The 16,846-nt window shown below is 37.4% G+C and overlaps 1 protein-coding gene across 3 annotated transcripts in view; it reads left to right on the plus strand.

The window, feature by feature from the left end:
* The window catches only part of HERC2 (HECT and RLD domain containing E3 ubiquitin protein ligase 2), a 234,456-nt gene that overhangs the window by 166,385 nt on the left and 51,225 nt on the right, over positions 1 to 16,846 (plus strand). For all 3 annotated transcript variants that reach the window (XM_069072939.1, XM_069072941.1, XM_069072940.1), the window contains 8 exons: positions 692 to 832; positions 4,389 to 4,580; positions 6,805 to 6,958; positions 9,026 to 9,133; positions 10,345 to 10,476; positions 11,055 to 11,213; positions 11,306 to 11,424; positions 13,252 to 13,377. In XM_069072939.1, the coding sequence (XP_068929040.1) occupies positions 692 to 832; positions 4,389 to 4,580; positions 6,805 to 6,958; positions 9,026 to 9,133; positions 10,345 to 10,476; positions 11,055 to 11,213; positions 11,306 to 11,424; positions 13,252 to 13,377 (1,131 nt within the window). The remainder of the gene's footprint in view (positions 1 to 691; positions 833 to 4,388; positions 4,581 to 6,804; positions 6,959 to 9,025; positions 9,134 to 10,344; positions 10,477 to 11,054; positions 11,214 to 11,305; positions 11,425 to 13,251; positions 13,378 to 16,846) is intronic.

Below are 16,846 nucleotides of genomic sequence, written 5' to 3' on the forward strand. Positions count from 1 at the left end.
GCTGGCCAGTTAGTACTTGATGTGTTGTCACAGGGGAAAACACCTACCCTGGCATTGGAGGAAAGAGAGAGTTTCAGTTTATCAGCCTTACTATTCACCGAGTGCAAATTCAGTTTCTATATTTTTGCTATTTTAAATAGTCTTTTGTTTCTATGTTGAAATTAATACTAGTAATAATAACAGTAATGATAATAATGAATAATCATAGCAGTTCTTATATCATGCAGGCACTGCGCTAAGTGCTTTACAGATAGGACCACGTTTGATCCTCAGAACAACTCTGCAGGGGAATTGTTCTTGCTGTCTCCATTTTACAAATGAGGAGCATGAGGCAGACGGAAATTAAGGGAGCCTTGTATCAGTTATCTGAGGCTGTATTTGAACTTGAGTCTTCCTGACTCCAGACCTGGGCCTCTATCTGCTGCACCACTTAGCTGCATAGAGTCTAACATTATTTTAAAAAGGTTAAAAATATTTTGATGGATTTCTTCTGTCAATGCCTTTGAGAGTGGTTGTTGCTGGTGGTGTGTTAAGATTAGGGAAAAAAGAAAGAGGGGAGCTGTGTTATTTTAGGCTATAATATTTATATTATATATTATATAATATTAATATTTCAAAAACATAGAGTCGCTCCTGGAGTTTGTTGGTTTATCTTTCCTATTCTTTTTCTGCTTAATTTTCTTTAAACTAGGTTGTTTCTTCAGAAGATGCTGTAACTCCATCCGCGGTGACTCCCTCGGCTTCCTCTGCCTCCTCTCGACCATTCATTCCAGTGACTGATGATCCTGGAGCTGCCAGTATCATTGCAGAGACCATGACTAAGACCAAAGAAGTAATAGCCATTATTATTTATTTGATTGAAAACCGTGCTTTATTGCGGTGATAGTTATATTCGTACACAAAACATACCTAAATCCATTTTTCAGTGTAAGGAGAATTATCTTTTGTAAATTAAGATCTTCGTTTGTCATCAGCCTAAGAAATCTCCTTGGCTAAAGGATTAGCTTGAGTTATTTTTCAAAGTACAAAATAAAGTAGACTTACTGCTCTCCTGTCATAAAGAGGGGGAGAGCATTTCCTTTTCTTTCAGGGAGTAAAATTGTTGATTATCAAGTTCCTATGTTCTTATTAACCCTTTTAATTTTATATTAGATTATAGTTATTTTTGTTGAAAGTTATGCTGCTGATTTTTTTGAACAATTCCATAAGAATCTTGTAATTGTATAATTATGTTTTTTTTAAATATCCTTTTGGTTGTAAGGCCAAAAGAAAGAGTTGACTGTTAAGAATTTCTAGTTTTTAAAATATTCTTTAAAAATTTTTTTTTAAATTTATTTATTTACTTTTAGTTTACAACATTCAGTTCCACACTCCCTTGAGTTTCAAATCCCACTCACCCTCCCCCCCCCATGGCAGCATGCAGTCAAATATAGGATCTCCAAATACCTTAACAGTAAACATTAATCAAATTGTAAATATAACAATGGTGTGAACATGAGAAAGAAGAAACAAAACAGAACAAAAAGAGAGAGCAGGCAGTTTGCTTCAGTCTGCATTCAGACGCTGTGGTTCTCTCTCTGGATGTGGACATCTCTGTCCATCACGAGTCTTTGGGAGTTGCCTTCTAACCTTGCCTTGCTGAGAGCAGCCCAGTTAGTCGTCACACATACGTTGTGTCTGTAATTGTGTACAAAGTTCTCCTGGTTCTGCTCTTCTCACTCAACATCAGTTTCTATAAGTCTCTCCAAGTTATTATGAAGTCCATCTGCTCCTCATTTCTTAGAGCACAATAGTATTCCATTACACTTATATACCACAACTTGTTCAGCCATTCCCCAATTGATGGGCATCCCCTTGATTTCCAGTTCTTTGACACCACAAAAATAACTGCTATAAATATTTTTGTACATACAGGTCCTTTTCCCACTTTTATGATCTTTTTGGGACAAAACCCCAGAAGTGGTATTGCTGAGTCAAAGGGACTGTATACACTTATTTTTGGGCATAGTTTCAGATTGCTTTCCACAGTGGTTGAATCAGTTCACAACTCCATCAACAATGCATCAGCGTTCCAATTTTTCTGCATCCCCTCCAGCATTTATCATTTTCCTGTTTTGTCATGTTAGCCAATCTGACTGGTGAGATGTGGTGCCTCAGAGTTGTTTTGATTTGCATTTCTCTAATGAATAGTGATTTAGAGCATTTTTTCATATGCTTATTGATATCTTTAATTTCTTCCTCTGAAAACTGCCTGTTCATGTCCTTTGACCATTTATCAATTGGGGAATGACTTGTATTCTTATAGATTTGACTCAGTTTTTGTATATTTTAGAAATGAGGCCTTTATCAGAGACACTGATTGTAAAAATTCTTTCCCAGTTTTCCACTTCCCTCTTAATCTTGGTTGCATTGGCTTTCTTTGTACAGAAATTTTGCAATTTAATGTAATCAAAATTATTCATTTTGCATTTCATAATGCTCTCTAACTCTTGTTTGGTCATAAAATCTTCCCTTTTCCATAAATCTGACAGGTAAACTATTCCTTGCTCTCCCAGATTGCTTACAGTATCAGCCTTTATACCTACATCATGCACCTATTTAGACTTTATTTTGGTAGACAGTGTAATATATTGGTCTGTGGCCATTAAAATATTCTTAAAACATCATAAAATAATTTAAACTTTGAATTTGCACTTACTGAATTAAGCATTTTAACTTTATACCTTCTAAACGAATATTTTTGCTAAATTACATTATAGTGTTTCTAGGCCTTAACATGTAATAAAGTACAATTAGATATTTCTTTTTTCATCTTGAAGGAAAAAAGGCAGGTACATCATTACAAATCAATTGTTTTTCTTTTACTTTCCAGTGAAAGTTGATTTAGAGCAGTTTGTTGACTTGTAGACTTAAAAATAGCATTAATATTGAACTACCAGGCTCAGATTGAAGCGCAGGTACTGCAGTTGCTTAGAAGACTTTTGGAAGGAATCCTTTTTGGAAGGAATCCTTTTTGGAGGAGTCTGGACCGGAGATAGAAAATCATGCTGAGAGTATCTGGAGTATTGTTGCTAAGTAGGCCAAATCAATAGACATATTTAAAGCACATTATATAGCGGAAAATTATGAGTTTTGGCTTGATATGATGCAAATTCTTTGGGCTGGAGCCCTTTTGTTGTAGATAAATTAACTCCCAGAGCTGAATGGTGAAATGATAGCAGACATCTGCTCTCAAATAATATGTTTACACTAAATACAAGAAAAGCTACCAATGTACTTTTTGTAAATATATATTTAAATAATGAATTTTACATTTGCTTACAGTGCGAGACTTAAAAATACTACAGTGAAAGAATCTCGCAGTACATTTTTCATATTGGACATTAGAATTTTTTAAAAGTATATTTATGCTTCTAGTTGTTTAGTAGTTATTTGTTTCCTGATATAATGCTTGGGGAATATTCTGCAAGGAAAAATCACTGATACTTTAATGTATGATATTTTGTTTGTCTCATGCATTTTTGTCTTTTTCACTGTTTTCATTAGCTGCTACTTCCTTTTTCTGTTGATATGCCCAAGAATTTACATTGTTTTTGCTGCATTTTAGGAACAAAGTTAGAATCAGGAAAGTATTTTCATTCATAAAAATACTCTCAGCATTTGTTTGTGTACCCAACATGAGTAGCTAGGTGGTGCAATGGATAGAGTGCCTGACCTCAAGTCAAGAAGATTCATCTTCCTGAGTCCAATCCAGCCTCAGATACTTAGTAGCTGTATGACCCCGGGCAAATCACTTAACTCTGTTTGCCTCAGTTTCCTCATCTGTAAAATGAGTTGGGGAAGAAAATGGTAAAATATTTTTGCCAAGAAAACCCCAAACGGAGGTCATGAAGAGTCGGACACAAATATTAGCAACTGAACAACAAAAACAGCCCCCACTGACATGGTCCCTTCTGTAGAGGAGCCTTATCCAGTTGCTGCAAGGGTTTCTAAGAAGTAGGGAGAAAGGGCTTGTTGATTTTCAGCATATTGCTGTAATGAACAATTTCAGTACTAACTGGGTCACATTAGTAAAACAATTCACTTTTTGTTATGTTTTGAAGATTTACCTGGTAAAGTCTCTATATTTGGTAAGATTTTGGAAAGGATCAATCAAGGCTATTTAGAAAGTATAAGTTTATAATGGCTATTTAGGAACCTGCTATCTATAATGAATCATACCTACTGAATATTCAACTTTTGGCTTATTTTTTGACTTATTATACTGTAGAGTAAAATTCACAATATTCCATCAGTGCTTTTTATTAAAAATGAATGCATTCCTTATTAAAATGGAAAAATTGTGTAGTTTGGATTATGTTCATCATCTTTAATCTTTAATTTCTCAGGATGTTGAAAGCCAAAATAAAGTATCAGGTCCTGAACCACAATATTTGGATGAGTTTACTAGTCTCTTAGTGCCAGATGATACCCGTGTCATGGTTGACTTGCTCAAGCTCTCTGTTTCTAACCGGGCTGGTGAGAAGGGAAAAGATGTTCTTTCAGCTGTGCTTTCTGGTATGGGCACTGCTTATCCACAGGTGAGTTAAAGCATGTACTTGAGATATCTCATGTGTTTTTCTGTTTTATTTTTCTTGTACTGTACTACTTGATTTCCCCACAGATTCTTATTGTTGTACCAACAACTCTATAAGAAATAGGAAAAACAGTTTTTTCATTAAAAAAATACATGGTTTTAAAATGTTTCTAACTACTTTAAAAAATAAAATATGCTATTTAAACTAGAAAAAAACAGCACCGGGGCGGCCAGCTGGCGCAGTGAGTAAGAGTACCGGCTCCAGAGTCGGGATGACCTGGGATCGAATCTGGGCTCTGATACTTAGCACCACACCCAGAAATAAATGGCCGTGTAACCTTGAGCAAGTTACTTAACCCCGATTGCTTTAAAAAAAAAAAAAAAGAAAAGAAAAAAACAGCACTGAAGTACAAGTTGCTGAACCGTTGTTGGATCTGTGTTATTAAAGGGAGTTTTTTCCCATCTCCCTATACTGATGAAATCAAACATCTGGAAAAGAAGTACCAGAACTCTGTTATTCATCGCTTGAATCGTGAGTTACATGATTTAACAGAGTCTTTAGTTATAAATATGGAAACTCTAGGATGGTTGAGGACTGACAGCCTGAATTCACTGCTAGACTCCTAGTTCATCCTGGGACAGTTTTGTTCATTTTACTTTAGTCATAAAAAGTTGTTATACAACCTCCATCAATGATAGTTCAAGTTCTGATGCTCTGCCAGCCTGTAACGGTAAGCATTTACATTTACCTCAGTTTTCCATGTAGAAATGTTTCCTGCAGCCAGTTAAAAAGTACAACTTATCCTTTCTGTGCCCTGAACCCAGGCACTTCATTTTTCCTTGTTAAGCACTTCTCTTCATGTATATGTGTTAAGTCTCCTCAGGACACTAGTGCTCTAGTCTTTATGGGACTATCCTCAGATAGGACACAAATGCCATTTTTAAAAATTGCCTTAGGCCACTTCCATTCGAATGGTTAGCATGTTTTTTCTTTTTCCCTTAGAAGATAACCTCACCAGAACTAAATTTATTTATTTTTTAATTACATTATTTATTTTTAGTTTTTGGCATTTACTTCCATAAGTTTTAAATTTTCTCCCCCTCTCTCTTCCCTGTCTCTCCAAGACAGTTTGCAATCTGATAGGGGCTCTACACATACATTTCTTTATTTTAAAAAATTGATTTATTTACTTTTAGTTTACAACATTCATTTCCACAATCCCTTGAGTTCAGAATTTTCTCCCCCTCCCTCTCCTCTCCCCCTCCATGGTGGCACGAAATACGACATAGGTTCTAGAGATACCTTCTCGTTAAACATTAGTCAAGTTGTAAAGAATTATAACCAATGGAGTGAACAATGAGAAAGAAGGAATGGAGCAAAAAAAACACAAAAAAGACTATTATATACATTTTCACATTAGTCATGTTGCATAGAAGAATTATAATGAATGGGAAAAACCATGAGAAAGAAAAAAACCAAAAGAAAACAAAACAAAAAAGAAAACAGTCTGCTTCGTTCTGCATTCCGACTCCATGCATCTTTCATTGGATGGGGCTGGCATTTTCTATCATGTTTCCTTTGGAGTTGTTTGAGGTCCTTGCATTGCTGGGAAGGGCCCAGTCCTCGTACACTGTGGCTGTTACCGTGTGCAGTGTTCTCCTGGTTCTGCTCCCCTCACTCAGCATCAGTTCATATGGGTCTTTCCGGGTTTCTCTGAAGTCTGCCTGTTCATCATTGCTTTTAGCACAATAGTATTCCATTACATTCATATACCACACTTGGTTGGCCATTCCCCAGTTGATGGGCATCCCCTCTATATCCAGTTCTTGGCCACCGCAGAAAGAGCTGCCATAAATATTTTTGTACATATGGGTCCTTTTCTCCTTTTTGTGATCTCTGGGATATAGTCCTAGAAGTGGTATTGCTGGGTCAGAGAATCCCCAGAACTAAATTATCAAGAATATGGTAACTCCTTATCTCTTACGTTTTTTTCCCAAGAGAATTTATCCTTATTGGGAGACATAAACATACTGGTTTTATTTAGGCTGTCCTGTCCTATCCTTGACTTAAAAAAGAGGTGCTGATTTGGAAGTTTTTGTGTGGGGAGGTGCGGGGGGGGGGTAAGGAGGAGTTGTGGGGGTGTTGCTAAGAAGTCCTCTGCTGAACTTTTTTTTTTTTTTTAACCCAGATAGCATCATAGTTCACATTTTTTCCTTACTCTTTTCAGGTAGCTGATATGCTTTTGGAGCTCTGTGTTACAGAGTTGGAAGATGTTGCTACGGACTCCCAGAGTGGGCGACTCTCTTCCCAGCCTGTAGTGGTAGAAAGTAGCCATCCGTACACCGATGACACATCCACCAGTGGCACTGTCAAAATACCAGGTACAAAGTAAAACCACAGGTATAAGAAGTGGGAATAACTATCACCTTCTTGAATTGTGTCAATCACAGCTGTAAAAAAAGGGTAATTTCTGCAGAATTCTTATTTGAATTAACTAGCAACGAAATCCTATTACCTGGAAATTAAAAGGACTAAAGAAGATTTAGAATGTTAGAGCTCAGAAGAACTGCCAAGATCACTCAATCTAAGCTTGTCATTTTACTGATGAGGAGATCTTGAGAGTTTGAAGTGACTTGCTTACTATGGCTTATGTAGGATGGTTTATTGGACTCTGACTTTTTTTTTGTTACTCTGAGAAGAGGACCACTTTTAAATCAGCATAAGTTATGCTTTTTTAAAAAATCTTTTTTTTGGAGAGGCGAGGGCAGGGCAATTGGGGTGAAGTGACTTGCCCAAGGTCACATAGCTAGTAAGTGTGTCAAGTGTCTGAGATGGGATTTGAGCTCAGGTCCTCCTGCCTCCAGGGCCAGTGCTCTGTTCACTGTGCCACCTAGCTGCCCCCTAAGTTATGCTTTTTAATGGTTAGTTTTAAAGCATAGTTTACATAGCTAATTACCATATATACAATTGTAATGAAAAGGAAGGAAAAAATTAGGAAAATTTTGAAGAAAGAAACAGAGGGCAGGACTACCTGATGTATAAGGAAACAAGGCTGATTTTTTTTTCCTAGAAGGCTGAAGAATAACTCTATATGTTTTTTAGATGTAGTTAAATGATCAGTTTAACTTTTCATCACTAATTTGGATTTACATATATTATCTAGAAACCATTCTCAAGATTATTGTAATCTGCAGAGTTGTTGATAGTTTCTTATACTGGTTAGCTGTTGAACCAGTTTGGTTTTTTTTATTTGAAATGTCAGTTATTGAATTTTTTAAAATCACTTCTAGTTCAATAATAAATATTTTTAGAGCCTATTGTACAAGGTGAGGATGCTACGAGACTTTATATGCTTAGATAATTGCATTATCTAAGAAATAATTATGCTTTCCCCTCCTCTTGTGTATTTATTTATGTTCTGTGATTTGTTAAATGTGCTTTTTATTAACATATATGGCTAACAGAATTACTATTAAGGTACTCACTTTATGGAAAGGTGCAAGCTTGCCTGTTTATTTCCTGCTCCAGAAAACTTAATACCACAAAATAAATTGGTAACATTTGGTTAGAGATATTTAGTATCTCTCTTAGAAGAAACTCAGCATAATTAATACAATAAGTTTTTATTTTCTAGATATCATATGTTTAATTTGAACTTTGAAGCAGTTTCTGTCAGTGATACCCTATGTAGCAAAGAAATAATGCCATCTGGTGGTAGAATGATATTTAATTTTTTGTGATATTTATTTTTTAATTGTGTCAGTAATTTTTTGGTGGCTGTTTCACATCGATTTTGTTTATTAAGAATGCATGGAAACTTAATGCATTGGATTTAGAATCTTTAAAAGATAGGTTATAAAAATGTTACAAAAGACTTTATTTGGGTTTGTGGTATTGAATAAGCCTTCTGCTATATTTTATTTTATTTTCCATTAGTTATTACATAAGCCAGTTCATTCTAAGGGAGTAAAAAGGTTTATGCTTTAAAAATGTGCATAAAATATTTACTGAACATAAATAGCATTTTTTTGGTGGGAGGTAAAATTACATGAAAATGAAGCTAGAAAGAAATGTCTTTGTCCATAGCTCTTACCTATAGCTTTTTGAGATACTGAATCCAGTTCCCTGATTTATTAGTCTCCTTTTCTGTTTGATTTTACTGCCTGTCCCAGTACACTTGAAGCTCATTCAGGGCAGGAATAATAATTTTTCCTCTTAGTAATACCATATAATATCATATGTATTTTTGTAGATGGAATTCCTATTGTAGAAACTCCCTGCACTAAAGCAGAAGGGAGGCTCTTAAAGATGTTGGTTGAGCTAAATTGGACAAATACAGTAATGATCCATCATGGGTGCAGTAAGCTTGTGGGCTTGGGTTTTCTTCCTTGTTGTACATGAGGAGTGGCAATATCTGGATTTACAGTGATGTGCCTTTTGTTCTTTAGGTGCTGAAGGACTTAGAGTGGAGTTTGACCGGCAGTGTTCTACAGAACGGCGTCATGATCCTCTCACGATAATGGATGGTGTCAATAGGATCGTTTCAGTTCGATCAGGTGATCAAGACAATATTAAACTAAATTATAATAGCTTTTATTTTATAAGGTAGTATTATTCAAAAATATTATAAAATACCTAGGTTGAATAATTGAGCCATTTTCTAGGTTTGTAAAAAAAATTTTAAATAAGGTATCTATCTCACATCAAATGCCCATTGAAATTAAAGCAGGTTTTAAAATAACTCGATAATTGTTGATAAATTAATGACAACACTACAAGTGTCATTATAAATTATATTTTTGGTGAACTTAGTATCCCTTCAGCACCGGGCTTGGAGTCAGGAGGATCTGAGTTCAAATCCGGCCTCAGAAACTTGACACAATTACTAGCTGTGTGACTTTGGGCTAGTCACTTAACCCCTATTGCCCTCCAGAAAGCAAGAAAAAAAAAAGAATGTGCATAGTCCAGCAAAACAAATTCCTACATTGGCTATGTCCAAAAATATGTGTCTCATTCAGCATTTTAAATTCCTTACTTTTTTGGGAAGGAGTAGCTAGTATGTTTTATCTTCATTCGACTACACTAGTGTTTTATCATTGTATCAAGAGTTTTAAAATCTTTCAAAGATATATATCATTCAGATTTTAATCAGTGAAGAATTTTTAAATAGTGTATATGATAATTGTAAAAAATGATTCTCCAAGGTATAATATTCATGTTTGATTTTTATTTTTTATCTGTGAAGTTTTGGGTTCTTTGTCTAGTCTTTTTGAATTCTGCTGCAGTGAATGCAGACTTTTGAAGTTACTAATTATTACTCTAGTTTTTAGCTTTTTGGAAGCAAGGTCCTTGCTCTGTAGACATTTCTTTCTTTCTTTCTTTCTTTCTTTCTTTCTTTCTTTCTTTCTTCCTTCCTTCCTTCCTTCCTTCCTTCCTTCCTTCCTTCCTTCCTTCCTTCCTTCCTTCCTTCCTTCCTTCCTTCCTTCCATCCTTCCTTCCTCTCTCTCTCCCTCTCTCCCCCTCCCTCCCTCTCTCCCTTCCTTCCTTCCTCTCTCCCTTCCTTCCTTCCTTCCTTCCTTCCTTCCTTCCTTCCTTCCTTCCTTCCTCCCTTTCTCCCTTCCTCCCTTCCTCCCTTCCTCCCTTCCTCTCTCTTTCTCTCTCTCTATTTCTTTCCCCCTTCCTTTCCCTCCTTCTCCTCTTCAAAGTTATGGACTTGAGATGATTGTATTAATGTAAAACCCATTTATTTGTGATTTCTTTGTCTAAGGTCGAGAATGGTCTGACTGGTCCAGTGAGCTTCGGATTCCTGGAGATGAATTAAAGTGGAAGTTCATCAGTGACGGATCAGTGAATGGATGGGGGTGGCGACTCACTGTCTATCCTATTATGCCGGCTGCAGGTAAAGCAAGATGTGTTTACTAGAAATGGCAGAGTCATGTGAATATATTTCATGGGATGCCAATGTTTTAAACGTTTGTTTAAAGTGAATCTGTATTTTTCTCATTTTTAGCAAATTAGTTTTCTTAACATAGTGCTACCTTTATAACTCATTATGAAGGAAACCAAAGGAAATCTAACCAAGGAAATATTAGCCAATCATGTGCCTTGTAAGGTATTTCCAGAGTATTCTGAGGTTTTCTAAAGCTTTAGTGTAGTTTTAAGATTAAAACAGAATGGATTTGAATGTAATCTTTTAGAGTTTAAAACTGCAGTGAAACTTCCAGAGCAACCTATATGTAAATCTTTTTTTGAGTTATGGTATGATGCAGATTATGGTCCATTGAAGATTAAATGTTTAATATATGGCAATGCAGCTTCTTAATGATTCTCATTCGGTAGCAGTACTAATTTAATTCTTGATTTTCATCTTTGAATGCCTAGTAAAAAACGTGTGAAGCGGATTGTTAAATGGAGCTTTAAGTTGCGTTACTGTAACTTGTTCAGGCACCAATCAGTCTGTCATTACTAACCTTGCAGGCCCTAAAGATCTTCTCTCAGACCGCTGCATTCTTTCCTGCCCTTCCATGGATTTGGTCACGTGCTTACTGGACTTTCGGCTAAATTTGGCTTCCAATAGAAGCATCGTTCCTCGACTGGCAGCATCCCTTGCCGCATGTGCTCAGTTGAGTGCTCTGGGTACGTGTAAGATGTATGTTAACAAGCCTTTCCTTGGTGGGGGAGAACGGCCTTTTAAGCCCCAGATACTGATTCTTGTTGGTTGATTTCAGCTGCAGGTCACAGAATGTGGGCCCTTCAAAGACTGAGGAAATTGCTTACGACTGAGTTTGGACAATCGATCAATATAAATAGGATACTCGGAGATAATGATGGAGAGACAAGAGCCATGGTAGGAAGATTTAAACACATGGAAACTTTACCTGTCTGGGCTACGCATTAAATGATTTAAGTTAGGAAAAGACATGGGAAATTCTAGAAGGATTTGAAGCTTGCAGATATCTTCATACCACTCTGTAAATCACCTTCAAACCGAGTTGTATCAAAGGTTTATGTATCTATTTTCCTTCTCTATGACAAGATTTTTTTTCCAACCAGACCCACGATTTCACTTGCATAGTATTTCCAGTGAGGGGCTCCCTCTACCACTCAGTATTTACTGATTGAGTTCTCAGTATGAGCCAAGCACTGTGCTGTGCGCTAGGGAAACTGAGAAGCAGAAGCCGGCCCTGCCCTCAAGGAGCGGGCACTGCAGCGGGCAGACTACATGTACGGAAATCAGAAGAGAGAAGATAAAGAGAAGATGGACAAAGGAGCCTTAGAAGCAAAGCACTAGCCGATGGAGGCGACAAAAAAGAACTGGATGAAAGGGGAGCTTGAACTGAATTTTAAAGGAAGCTAGGCATTCAACAAGGCGTTGGATGCATGGCCCGGCTCATTCATTGTCCCTGACCTACAGATAGGCTTATGTAACCAGATCACTGAATCTGGAAGGGAGAATTATATGTTAAAAGACCAGAAGGGGAAAATGAGCTTTTAATGACTGAGGAACTTATGGTAATAAGTAGTCGCTGGCATTTACTGAGTAGGGTGCTCATATGACCAGAAGGCGATGGATCGTAGTGTAGAGGTCGAGGTGGGGAGTCCGGCCAGGGCACTATTGCACTAGTCCAGGTGAGAGTTGGGGAAGGTCTGCTTAGAGTATGAATAGAGAGAAGTAGATGTGTGTGGGGGAGATTTTATGGAGGAAGCTGTAGATGAGGAGATATTGGGGGTGATTGAGAGACAGGCTTTCTTGAGGGTGAAACAGTGTATCGGATGTGGAATTTGGGGCTTTGGCAGTTGTTTGGGACTCAGAAATTAAGTGACTTGGGGCCACACAACTGGACACATGTCAGAGACAGGACTTGAATCTTGGTCTTGCTGACTCTGAGGCTCACTCCTTATCTACTATATCACACTACTTCTTATACTAAAAGATCACTGTTTTCTGTCCTAATCTTCCCACAATTAATAGCAACTAAATTTTCACTTATAATGAAATATAATTGTAAGTCTTCAGTTAGAAGTTATTGATCATTTATCTCATCGTCCATGTGATTTTCCAGTTTCACAGTGACTTGATACAGACTAGATTGCAGTTGTCCAAGGACAGGCTTATTTTACATGCATTCATTTAGTATTCCGTTGTAGTTCTTTTCACTAAATATTTTAGCAATCTAGTTTTTACTGATTTGGTCTGTTTTAGGTAAAATTAATTGCTGATAACAATAAACCTCATTTTTATCACTTAAAAAGAATCAGTAGAGATTTATAAGCCTGAGAAGAAACTCCCAACTGCTCCAGATCTAATTCTTTTTTTCCTATAAAAAAGACACCAATTGGAAAGTTGTAAATCCTTTTATCTAAGGTTCTCTGTGCAATTTCTGTTTCCTTATCTGACTTTGTTTCATTGTCCTTTTGTCATTTTTATCTCCCCTTTCCATACCATTTGATAATGCTGACCAGTTAGCATTGTACTGTTGTATTTAACTGTTTAACCAGCATTTAATTGTTGATGAGTGGGTGAGTGAATAAGCATTTAAATGCTTACTGGGTGCCAGGCACTATGTTATTAATATTACATCTTAATATATTGATACTTAGACATCCAGTGTTCCAACAGTTTGAGTTCCAGTATGCCTCATTATTAATTTATCTTTTCCTTTTTCCCTGTCAGAGTTTTACAGGTAGTGCACTAGCGGCGTTGGTCAAAGGTCTTCCAGAAGCTTTGCAAAGGCAATTTGAATACGAAGATCCAATTGTTAGAGGAGGCAAGCAACTGCTCCACAGTCCTTTCTTTAAGGTAGTATTTTTTAAATAACCAACATAGAACAAGTTGGATGGGATAGACAGAAAAAGGATGAGCCAAGTGAAGTTTACTGTGCAGTGTTTGACGTCATTCCTTCTATGATGATGAAATTAGATATTTATATTAGAGGTGGAAATTATTCTGCCTCTTCTGCCTGCCGTTCCTTTTGCCCCTCCAAAAAAAAAAAAAGGTGATAGTGGACGTAATAGGGAACTCTTTTAAGTTACTCTAGCCTTAATTATGGATAACTGTTTTTTTTTGTTGACATTTTTGCAAATATATTAGGCTTTAAAGTATGTGGTAGCATTCAACCAGTAGAGCTATGCCCCAAAGCACTATAAAACTGTGCATTCCCTTTGATCCATCAATGCCACTGCTAGGTCTGTATCCCAAAGAGGTTTTTTTAAAAATGGAAAAAAAAACCCCCTGTTTGTACAAAAATATTTATAGTGGCTCTTTTTGTGGTGTCTAAGAATCGGAAATCGAGGGGATGTCCATCAACTGGGGAATGGCTGAGCAAGCTGTGGTTTGTGATTGTGATGGAATACTATTATGCCGTAAGAAATGAGAAGCAGAATGGTTTCAGAAAAACTTGGAAAGCTCGATGGTGATGCAAAGTGAAATAAGCAGAACCGGGAGAACACTGCTCACACAAAGCTGTCAATCTCGCAGTATTGTGCAATGAAGAACAGTGGGGGATTTAGCTATTCTTCAAAGAACTTAGGAAGAAACATGTTATCAGCCTCTAGAGAAAGAACTGATATTGTCTGAATACAGACTGAATCGTACTATTTTCTCTCTCACTTTCTTTCCTTTGTTTGAGTCTTCTTTTGCAAAGTGATGAATATAGAATTGAATGCACATGTATAACCAGTATCTAATTGCTTACCATCTCAGGGAGGAGAGAGAAGGCGGGATAGAATTTGGAAGCAAAAACTTCTTTTAAAAATTGTTTTAACATGTAATTGGGGAAAAAATAAAAATATTAAAAAATTAATTCAACCAGTAAATAGATGGAAGACCTAGATAAAAAAGAGCAAAGACAAGAGGAAGACAGAATATATAGGCAATTTTGGGGGGGCAGAGTGAAGCAGAGAACAATCCTTGTTGGCTGGGGCATAGAATACGAGGAAGAAATAATATAAAATAAGTTTGGACAGATGGGCTCAGAATCTTGAAGACCTCTGTTCACATCTCACCTCTGACACGTACTGGCCAGTGTTACCTGGGTGAGTCACGTAAGGCCTCTTTCTAAGACTGTAAGCCACAGGTCACTGCACTTACAATGGTGGAAGAAGCTTCCCTACCAAGATTTCCTTTTACAGTAAAATCACCAGTCTGGAAAAGAAAAGAAAAGCAAAGGTGATGTGACACCAGGGTTTTAGAGGGCCTTGAATGCTAGGCAGAGTCAGTCCGCTAATATTTGCTAAGTGCCTGCTTTGTACCAAGCACTATGTTAAACACTGGAGATAAAAATAAAAGCAAAAAACACTCCTTGCCCTCAAGGAGCTCACAATCTAAAGGAAGAGACAGCATACAAACAGCTGTGTATAAACAAGATCGTTTGGATAAAAGAGAGTAGTCACAGAAGTAAGGCTCTGAGCTTGATGACATCTGACAGAGGATTCTTACAGAAGGTGAGATTTTAACTGAGACTTGATGGAAGCCAGGGAAGCCAAGAGGCAGGGATGAATCCTTGGGAGTTGATAAAATCACCCAGTAAAATAGGCTAGGGAAGAGAAGAGAGTCTATGTCAAATGACATGGATGACGATGCAGCACAGAAGACAGAGAAGCATTCGTCAAACAGATGGGAGGAAAAGTAATTTGGGGGGACAAAAGGGAATAAGCATTTAAATAGTGCCTATTAGGGGCGGCTAGGACCTGAGTTCAAATCCAGCCTCAGACACTTAAACACAAAAATTAGCTGTGTGACCTTGGGCAAGTCACTTAACCCCAATTGCCCTCCAAAAAGCAAAAAACAAAAAAATAAATAGTGCCTATTATGTGCAAGGCCCTGTGTTAAGTGTTTTGTAAATGTTATCTTATTTGATCCTCACAACAATCCTGAAAGGTGATATAATTATTATCCACATTTTGCAGTTGAGCAAACTGAGGCAAATTGAGGGTAAGTTACTTGTCCAGGGTCACACAGCTAGTAGGTGTCTATGGCTGAATTTGAATTTAGGTCTTTCTTACTTAAGGATTTCTTAACTTTAAACCCAGTACTCTGTACATTGCATCACTTAACTGGCACTATGATTTTTTCCTTTTATTCCAAGACACATAAATTGTTTTGAAAATAGTATGTAGTGTCTTAGATTTTCTGTAACCTTGGACAAATATTATCTCTTTTCCTTTATAAAAAAGGTAGAGTTGTTGACATTTTTTGAGAAGAGAAATGGTGTAATTAGATCTTTGTACAAGAAGCTTTGTCTTTTAGGGATAGTAGGAAAAACAGATGAGAGAAGTTTGGAAGCAGGAAAATCATTATTAGGTGGGTGGTAATGAGGACCCATAACGGAGCAGTGACAGCTGGACTGGAGAGGAGAGGGGAGAAATACCTTGACTTTCCAGTTCCTTAATCTACACAGTTGAACCTACACCATTCTACTTCAGCTACCCTTAATCTTGCCATTACCCCATCAATATTTTACTTCATGTTCATGAATTCTGAAATATCTTTGTTTGACCTGATTTTGTGTCATTTCATCTTCCCTATGGCACCTAATTTTGTTCCTTACCCTTACCCTGATTCCCATTCCCTCTTGTCTTCAGTTTTTTTCCCAAGCTATCACTCCTGCACTTGCTACATTTTCCTCCATTTTCAGTCTCAAGCCCTTGGTGAACCATTTAAATTCCACATTTTCCTCTACTCTCACATACCTTTCCTATCTCTATTCCCTCTGGCCAAACTCCAGACCTGCATTGCCCCGGCAGTCTCCCTCCATTAATCCTACTCACATACTGCTGAGCTAAGGGAAGTCATGGAGCCATGCTGATGGTATGCAGTTACAGTTTTTATCATCCACTTTCAGCTAAGCCCTTGCTTCAGCAGAGTTGTCCTATCAGCCCCCGATGGAGTCTTTATGCTGCTCTCCACAGCAGTTCCATTTATCTTCTCTCCTCAAATCTCCCATCATATTCCCTCCTCCTACCTTCTCAGCTAAAGATCTGCACTCCTGCTTCGAAAATACTGAGGCTGTTGGCTGAAGACCGCCTCTTCTTATCTCACACTCTGTATACATCTGCCTTCATCTTTTCCATTCTGGTCTCAGATGAAAAGGTGACCCTTCTACCTGCCAAGGCCAATCCTCTGCATGTGCCCTTGTCTCTCCACCCCGTCCAATTCCTGTCTTCTCTAGCACGTTGATCTTCTTCTCTTATCTTTAGTCTGTCCCTGTCTGCTGACTCCTTCCCTGCTGCCTCTCATACTTAAAAACAATGTTCACTTGACCCTGTCA

Source organism: Petaurus breviceps, unplaced genomic scaffold (assembly GCF_028583685.1).
Source record: "Petaurus breviceps papuanus isolate PSGF00001 unplaced genomic scaffold, PetGlider_PUasm1.0 90849, whole genome shotgun sequence".
Lineage (NCBI taxonomy): Eukaryota > Metazoa > Chordata > Mammalia > Diprotodontia > Petauridae > Petaurus > Petaurus breviceps.